Source organism: Cyprinodon tularosa, unplaced genomic scaffold (genome assembly GCF_016077235.1).
Source record: "Cyprinodon tularosa strain WSP-4 unplaced genomic scaffold, ASM1607723v1 ctg644, whole genome shotgun sequence".
In the NCBI taxonomy this organism is placed as follows: domain Eukaryota; kingdom Metazoa; phylum Chordata; class Actinopteri; order Cyprinodontiformes; family Cyprinodontidae; genus Cyprinodon; species Cyprinodon tularosa.
This window is the reverse complement of record NW_024039390.1, coordinates 687,574-697,392: the sequence shown is the minus strand read 5'-3', so window position 1 is coordinate 697,392 and position 9,819 is coordinate 687,574. Positions and strand designations below refer to the sequence as shown.

Genomic DNA, 9,819 nt, shown 5'->3' with positions numbered 1-9,819 from the left:
GGGGGTTATGCGGCTAAGCCACTTTCAACTGGGCTGACCTAGCCCCAAAGGGCATTTACGTTTATAACCCGTCTGTACATTGCACCTTGCCCCCCTCCCAAAGGACTGTAGTGCCTAAGGTTCCTTTTACGGGAAAAAAGTTATTGTACACAAAATTTTTTCAGACCATGATACATTTGAGAGCCGAAACTCGTTTTACCTTTGCAAACCCTACTCAAATGGCCCTGTACTTGCCCAGTTGTCATTGCATGAGTGAATTATGTTTATGTTAAAGGTAAAGTTAATCAGATTAGACTCAAATTGTAAAAAAAGTTAATTTGAAATTTTGAACTGCCTTCCAAGTAGTCTGAACTTTGGAACAACCGTGAGTTTGTGCTTGTCAAATCAGCTTTTTAAGTATCTGACTTGGGGGACGATATTGTATCGTTGTCTCTAACTAGATTCTAAACTCCACTATAGCTTTTTCTTTGTCTTATATTCTTTTTTCTTTCTCTTTTTCTTTGTATGTCCAAAATAAAGGCTTAAAAGGGAAAGACCCTGAGGGGAATTCCCTTTGAAATGTACAGTCATGCACCGCTTTCAGTCATGACTGTGCCCCAAAGCCAAAAAAGACGTGGTTGAATTTTAAGCGAGGATCCAAAGACCTGAAAAAAAGGAATCCCAAAAACCGGGGGGTTGTTGTAGAAGGTATCATCTTAAAAAATTACAAAATAATATACTTTAAGAGGTCACTTGTTTAAAAAAAATGAGTGAAAACACCTTTCATCTCTTTTTTTACTGTGTACAGATGGGCCCGAACTCATGAAGACTATAAAAAATGTGATTGATTTACTAAACCCTCTTAAGAGATCAAGTTTTGACTCCCCCGGGAGTTTACACAGCCCGGGCCCCGGGGTTCATCATCTGTGATTCAAGATGCCCCTTTCCCCAAATCTGCCCCATCCGTTCATCAGAGTCTGTCACCCCAACCAAGAGAGTCCCGTCGTAAAAAGGGTATTTTTAAAGGAAAAATAAGTGCATAAATTGGATTACGTCTATCAGGGAACATTTTAATTGTGCAGGACCAGTCAATGCTTGGGCACACTTTTCATTAATTTTAAAGGGGGAAAAAATGTCCCTACTTACTGGGAATGACGTACATGTGACAGATTTAATTGTTTTTTCTGCTTACAGCCTTTTAGAGATCTTTCCCCCCCCCCAAAAATTTTCTAAACCCCAAAATTTGCATCCTGTCTCTTTGAGACTCTTCTAGTCAGTAAAATTTAGTTTTAAATTTTACTTTGTTCATTCACTGTATTTTATCTCTTTATCGATTCCTTTTGGTTTCTTTGCTGAATTAGCTATGCTGTGAGTCAACACCAGACAGGTCCAAGTATGCACCACAAAAAAAAAAAAAAGTAGTGAAATGGTTTCTGTTGCCTTAGGAATTGCAAAAGTATTTTAAAAGTCACGCGCCATCAAATGAGTATTTAAAAAGAGTTTTAAGCTGAAAGTTATGTAGTGTTGCGAACCTAAAATTTTCCTATATTCCTTTGTTTGATCGGTGGAGTCCTCCCGGGACGGGGTCATGATCGAGGGAAAATGGCGTGGGCCAGCTTTAAGCAAAATTTTTGTACAGTCTTTGTGAGGCATCGCTCACCGGGAGTATTCCAACAGAGACACTGCTGGTGAGCAACCTTCGAGGGGGAAATCGAGGCAGAGGGGATGCACGTTTACCTCTGGACAAAAATAAATTGGAGGCAATCTACAGTAAGTTTTTTAGCTTGATGTATAGATGTATTTTGAGCCATAATTTTTTTATTTACAGATTACAGACAAGTGTTTTTGTGGGTTTGTTTTTAATATTTCTCATGAATCACAATTCAACATAAATTTCATGATTTTTACAGAATTTTTTTAAATTACTTTTGTCAGTTTCATTTTATTTTGCTCACAGCTTTTTTTTTCCTTTCTTCAATTGGAGGGTATGAATAATTTTGGGGACAACTGTATCTACTTAACATTTCCACATTGTATTATTATTAGGGCTGTCAACAAATTAATCCTTTTGTCAAACAAGAGATTGTTCTATTAATTAGTACTTCTATATGCAAAGAAACATTAATTTTTGTTTCACAATTTGAAGGCTAATACCAAGCCATAAATCTGAGAGTAGTCCAGGACTCAGAGCTGAATTTCAGCTTCACGCTAATACAGTTGTGAAGTCAGCCTATGTGGACGGTAGCAGCAGCATTCTGGACAAAACTGCCTCCACCTGGAGGACTTTAGGGAGACATGGAAGGACAGGGTTTCAGTAGTGTAGTCTACTAAAGAGAAATGCAGAATTCCTACTGAGACACCTTTAATCCTATATGTGTTCTAAAAGTGATAAAAGCAATGTGATTAATCGGGATTCATTTTTTGACAGCCATAATTATTATTAATGAAGAAATGCCTCTTCCAAATTGATGAGCCTGATTTACAGAGGTTTGTCTGTTCTTCAGTTTATAATATGCTGTATTATATTCAGGTACAGTTGTCTTCAAAATTATTCATACCCTAATATTTACAGAAAATGTTAAATTCACAGTAGTAATTAAAATAACTAAAAAGTAATAGAAAAAAATATAGTGTAGTAAAATTAAACATTGATTTCGAATTGTGGTTTTTAAAAAACAGACAAACAAAGCTGTTCCAGACCAATTAGAGCACCTTGCAGTTGTAAAGAGGGTCAAAATACCTGTCAGCAGGTGCAGGCGCCTGATTGGACGATACAGAAACACCTGATTGCAGTGATTGTCTCGAAGAGTTGCTCAACAAAATTTTACTTCAGGTGCCCCATGATGCTTGTTTACTTCTTTTTCCTTTTTAGTTTTTTAATATTTAATTTGAACCACAATTAAAAATAAATGTCATGATTTTTATGATTTTTTTAAATGTATTATGACTTAAAATTATTTCACTGACAACTGATTTTTTTTTCCTCCTTTAATTGGAGGGTATGAATAATTTTGATGATTACTGTATATTATTGGTCTTCTCATGGCATGCTGTTATAGGCTACAAATTTCTCTGCTGGCTTTGAGATATATATATATATATATATATGTGTGTGTGTATTTTTTGGAGAGTTTTTAACATCAGAGATTAGCTCAAATCCCATATTATGTCTTTTAACCAAATGACTTCCAAATCATCCGTCTAATCATATTTTTTAACAAGCTGAGCTGTATTTGACCCGTTTTTACCCCTGCCAAAGCTTTAATAAATATAACCTGCAAGAAGAATTATTTAGTCATATTTATATTGTTCTCAGCTTGTGGTCACATTGAACAAACATCTTTCAGTAGCCTCATAAGTTGATTCTGGCCTAATAAACATGCCCCAATACTCAATTGTCCTGAGTATTAAAGCTACCTGGATTGAAACAAGTGCATAAGACGTTTAGGGAGACAGCTGCCGACGATACAGGTGGCTAGAACGTTAGGCCCAGGGCTGGTTGTTTCCCTGAGGTCACGCTAGCTGAAGAGGGGAGGGCCTCTTTAAGGATGGCAGTGAGATGTCCAGGCGAGTGTCTCCCGCCACCAGCTTAGCACCCCGTTACTGGAGAGCTGGTTCCCGGTTTTTTAACTGATAAAAAATCGAGGGTCTTAGTTAAAATATATATATATATATATATATATATATATAGCAATTTATTGATTTCTTTCAGATTATTAAATTGTACTTTAACCCCCCCGCTCCTTCTTATTTTTTCACATGTTTAGGTGCAACTCTTGAGAAGTGGCCTGGGCCCAAACCCTCCAGCATTGGTGTCGCAATCAATGCCAAGATAACAGAACTCCGAGCCAAAAGTAAAAATGTCTGTCCCAGAATCCCCTTAGATGGCTTGTTTGTCACACTTTGTGTGAGGATATAGATTGTCATACTGTAAGTGGGCAGGTTTTTATCAATCCTTTGTTTTGCCAAGTTAATACTTGAAAGTTCTGTATGGTAGCTATTGCAGCCAAAAACTATGCCATCTTGTTTGCTGTTTTCACGAAAGAGTTAAGATAAGGCAAAATGTTTTGAGATCAGTATTCCACTGTAATGTCAGTTCACTGCAAATGGAGGTAATAAAATTTAAAGTTTGATCGGCATTCATGTTTTCTTCAGTATTACAGATGAAGTTGTTGGGAGGCATTTATAGACTGCAGAGCTGTAAATAATGCTATGAAGTAGTTGTTCTGTAAGCAAACTGGGTAGTCTATGAACTGCTAGTGTGTAATTCACTTTAGTACATCTACAGTTGGAGAGGGACAAATTTATGTGTTAATTTGTTTCTTAAAGTAGTAATTTGAATCTGTATAAAATTATGAATCAATTATGAATCATATGTGTTTTTACAAGTTAAGTTTTAAAAATACTTACAGGAAAAATATAAATAAAAAATAGTTGACCATGATATTGTATTGCCTTAACATACAAAAAAAAAGACATGTATTCCTATATGTTTTTGTTAAATTACATATAATATACTTATAAAAAACATACAAAAAAGGGATAATGAACCTGCAAAGTGCATTTATTTTACATACAGAAAACCTATATACAACAGCAGTTGTTCATATATGTAAAGTCTATGTTTTTTTCAGTCATACAGTGAAAAAGTGAATAAATTATATGGGACATCTATGGAAAATATATATTGAAATGTACTTTCCTTATATACCACATAAATAGTTTTGATGTGATCCTTATCTTATCCTTTTTATTATCATGTATGAAAGAAATGCAAAAGTGGCCGCTTTCAAGAGTAAATCATATAAGTCTTATATGATGCACAATACATGAAGCAAACTAACGGTGACACAAATATTTTATAAGTTTTTTATGTTTCTTTTCCATATGGGATGTCTTGACATTAAACCAAGTTTTACCAAATTTGGTGCTATTAACACAGTTAAAGCTGAAAATTGTGGGAGAAATATCTATGCAGTGAAAAGTTGGCCTTATGTACAGCAGAAAACGGCAAAATGTAAATTTTGGTTAACAGGACCCAAGTACAGATGGAACCAGAGGTGTAGAATATCTAATAATAAAAACTGTGGAAGATGAACAGAACACTGGTAAGATTTTGTGGAAAAAAAGGAATGGAGCAGAAGAATCCCAGAGTGACCGAAGAGAACTGTTTAACTACTGAAGTAGGAAAGGAAGATGCACTGCAAAAACTACCTAGAAAGTAAAAAAAATTCAAATTTGGTGTATTAGGACACAGACGTCCATCCCCGTGAACACTGGGATGTAACTCAGTGGTAAATTATTCTAATTTTCTTATTTCAACCGTCTACTAGCTGCGACATATGAATCAAGATGCTATGACCAAAAAAATGTGATTGACAGATGACCGTTGATATTTGTTTGGCCGAATTTAGGTGTAGAAGCTGACATATGACTGGCCTGCATAAAATAACGAAAAACCCCCACAGATTTTAAGGCAGGATTTTTTTTTAAATATAAATTTTCTAACTTTTGGGACAATATGGTTTGATAAAGAGTACATTTATATACCTGTTTAAGATTTGAAATTTAAAAATGACTTCCATACGACTTTAAAATAAGATAATTCTATAATATTCACTTGATATAAGACATTGCAATAATTTCTTTCTTATTTAAAATGTAAAATGTCTTGTCTCATTGACAGAGTGTCTTATTTCTTATTTATATTTCAGATAAACTGAGGGGAGGAGAAACATTTACATGACTGCAGCAGAACACAAGGAAATACCCTTTAAACCTAAACACAACAAAATAATCGCATAATGCAAGATTTCACAAATGACAATGAAACTAATTAGAGCAAAAGGAGAAAGACAAAAAAAACTCCTGAGGGGAAAAAAACCTCAAAACAGAACAGCCAAAGATCATAACACAAAAAAGATCTCAAAGGCTGAGGGTTATTTTTAAAATGTCTTTTTTATATTTATTTTGACAACATCCGGTAACAAAGAATGGCAATTCAACATGCACAAAATAAAACACTAATATTATCCTCTTCCACTTTAAACAGTCTTTTAGCAAAACATCTTCACAATAATCTCTGTTCCACTGAGGTAAAATCTAACTTTCCAGTAAAATCCCCTTTGTTTTTTAGGCTGTTGCACAGTACAGATAACATACAGTGCACGTTAAAGTTTGACAACTCCTAACCACAGATAAAGAAAGATGAAGAAATACAAAACCTCTTCTTGAATTCTACCTTTTCTCTTCTTATAAAGCAAACATGTTGTAACAACGGGCCACTCACAGAAATCAACATTTAAAGCTCAAACACAATTGCCTTAAAAAAAAAACAAAGAGATTATAATCTACAAACATCAATAAGCTTGAAAAAATAAGTAAAACAAAACATTAAATTAATCAGATAACATTATCTTGTTAATGCTTATCAGTAACAGATTGTTAGGACAAATAAGAGCAAAGTGGTGGTTCAACTGGAATGTTAAGTAGTTTTTAGGTTTGTGAGGACACACAAGGATGAATAGGAGAGGGACTTTCAGTCATCTTAGCACATTAAAACTTAGTTCAATCTAATAAATCAGTTTTAGTACTGGCCTACACCTGATAATGCTACTGTTAGTCACTCGAAAGCCTTAACATCTAATTTGAATCATTAGTTGATCCCTTTTCCAACATTTTCCCATCCTGATAGGATGAATGGTTTTCGTGCTTGTGATCATGGTGACGGTGGCGGTGGCGTCTTGAGGGAGTTGGTGGATCCTCCTTGGCTTCCACTCATTGTCGCTCCCTGTCCGACCCACTGGAGTGCAAGACAGAAAAACAGGAGTTTGACTAATGTTGAACAAAAAAAACAAGAAAGTGTTTGAAGTGACACAACCAGTATGAAGTCAGACCACTTTCTTGAGTATGATAGAATTAAAATATCATTCCTTTTTATTTTAACAACTTTATGTCACTGATTATAATTAAGATCTGACTTCCTGTAATCTGCACACTAGATTGAAGAAAGAGTTGCTCTATGTGCAGGTCAGGAGGAGTCCTAACAAGTCTTAAAACCTTATACATGCTTATATATATATTAGGGATGGGACAATTTATGAAAACAGTACGAACCGTTTGGTTCGACTGTCTCAGTTCGATTCGCGTGTGTTTCGTTCGGTTCATGCGCTGCTCCTTTTTCTCATAGGCGAAGCGTTTACACTCCAGAGCAGAAGGTGGCAGTACTGCGACCAAAGCCAACCACCAGTAGTAAAAAAGAAGAAGAAGCGAAGCAGCTTAGCCGGGTGTAGCAGGGGAAAAAATCAGTAGTTGTGGAGAATTGTGTCGGAATGGCGACTGGGAAAGAACAGGAGTTGGAAGACGCGCCAGCAGCACTTTATAGGTCTGCTGTATGGGACCACTTTGCATTTAGAGTGACCTACTATGACGGCGGAGAGAAAGCTGTGGATTAAAGTGCAACAGTGTGCAAGCATTGTGCAACACGTTTAGTTTATGCTAACAGCAACATGACCAACATGTCATGCTAACCCCGAAATCCCTCATACTCCGTCAGCGCTCCGCCCCGCTGCGCTCCAAACCGGCTGTACAAAGCAAAGCCTACAGCCCCCACTGTGGCTCCCGTCCGCTCCGCTCTGAGTCCCTTGGAGAAGGTAGAGGGCATGCGCCAGATGATTAAATTCAAAGCAGCAAAACATACGGAAATGATTCAGGGTTTCCGCGGATCATTTAAAATAATTACAATCCATTATTTTTGGGGGATTTTTTCATTATGGCAAATTTTTATGGGATTTCGGTGTAACAATCAACATATACCGAATCGAACCGAAAACCGTGACCAGAAACCGTGAATCGAACCGAACCGTGGATTTTGTGAACCGTTCCACCCCTAATATATATATATATATATATATATATGTGTATATATATATATATATATATATATATATATATATATCACCCCAATTGCTCGCTCCCTCTATTGATTTTCTATCAGGTTTTCCTTAGGACTCTGCATGGGCCACTCCTCAACCCTAAAATTACTTTCAATTAATAGATACATGCGGGTAAAATATAAAAATTGCTTTTTATTGAATTCTTCCAGGTTTTTTTTTTTTTTTTTTTTTACTTTTACCACATTTTCAGCAAAGAAAATCCCAGTTAACCTCTTAACATCCATCTCATTTGGTAACATTCTCACCTATTTTGCATCCCCAAATGGAAAAGCAAATAACTTTGGAACTGTAAGCTCAAATTACATGTGTCATACATTATTTGAAAGCTAACACCCTGTAGTTTGTGAATATATATATAATATATATATATATATATATATAAATTAAAATTGGGTGAGTAGAACACAGACCAAGCTGCATGAGTTCCAACATGACTCAAAGCTGTCTTTTTTATTCTCGGAAATGATAGGTCTTTTTGAACAACAGTAATAAAGACATTATTAAGAAAGGCAGGTCTCATTGTATTATATTTGTATGTAGTACACTGAAGTCTGAAGTCTTAATGTGACAAACTGTGAAAAAGTTGAATGGCTGAGAAACATTTTAGTTTTCCAATGACCCTAAAGTAATTGGATTCAATATTTTAATTCTTCTGCGATAGGATTTCATATCATGTCACTACCTCATTTGGAAAGCTGGTCCCTCTTTGCCCTAAAACATAATAGTTATTTAACAATTAGATACACAGACTTTACAGTTAATACATTTTTCCTTTTCAAATGGTGATGAAATATGAAATATAGTTGAGCATATGAAGGGACCCTCTGCAAATAGTGAAAGATTTTGTAATGTTACTGTAAAAAATAAACATTTGAGGTTCTCTTGCATAATTTGAAATTCTGGTCTATTTGTGGGCATTACAGAGATACATATGTAGCAGTAAAATATTTCCATATTTGTATACAAATTGGACAATGAGTGTACAATTTCCAGTTCCAAATCAAATAAAGTATAATAATTTCCTGCACGTCATCATCACCATCATCATTATTAGATTTTCCTTAATTAGTTGAATAAATGTCTCATTTACATAAATAATCAATTGTTTTTTCATGAAAAATGCTAGAATCTATACTTTAATAATCATTTACCTCATTACACGTTTTATATTGACTGATTCTGATATTGGTCAGCCACTAACCTTTTGGTTTCTGTCTTTGCTTTCATTAATATAATTTCCAGCTGCAAGCAGGTTGTGAAGTTAAAGCAAAGTTTTGATAAATTTGGTCATATTGTTCTCAGTAACCACTGAGGATTGTCAACAAGAAGCATTTTTAACCCTCTTTGCTGTGAAACAGTTTTCTCTGGTTTAATTTCAGTGTATCTTACTGTAAATCTTTAGTTATGTTCCTGTTTGATCTGAATTCAACCATCCCAGTAAAAGGCATCATTCCCTGTAGATATATTCAAACCTGAGCCAGCCCCCTGAGACAGCAAAGCCAGACTGTATCTCATAGTTGGCTTGTGAGCATCTCTCTCTTTTAGCAGACATCCCCTGAACTGAACCCCTTTGTGATTCAGTATCTAATTCATGTGGCAGAGCAAAGGAAACCAAGCGTCTTAGCTTCTTCTATATAATTTTATTTCACCTAACAGCATGAGAACCTGTTGGAATTACTGAGGGCATCTCTGCTGTTTTTGGTTGTGAGTGCATGTTTACATCTGTGGCTGAAGAGATTGAACTGATGAATTATTCATGTTTTCAGTCAGAAGTTCAAAGCTGCTCTTAATGGTCTAACAGGCCTTTAGTGTCTGTGTGTGTTTGTAGTTGTGTGTGCTTTGCTCAGTGCATTATATGTTACATACTGTAGGTAATGGTATAAAC

At 35.5% G+C, this 9,819-nt stretch overlaps 1 protein-coding gene across 1 annotated transcript in view; it reads right to left on the bottom strand.

Annotated features, from left to right (window-relative positions):
* Positions 1-5,918: 5,918 nt before the first annotated feature.
* syt9b (synaptotagmin IXb) overlaps positions 5,919-9,819 on the bottom strand; it is a 76,429-nt gene continuing 72,528 nt past the window's right edge. Inside the window, exon 8 of the mRNA XM_038308702.1 lies at positions 5,919-6,781. Coding sequence (XP_038164630.1) covers positions 6,698-6,781 — 84 coding nt within the window. The 3' untranslated portion in view covers positions 5,919-6,697. The remainder of the gene's footprint in view (positions 6,782-9,819) is intronic.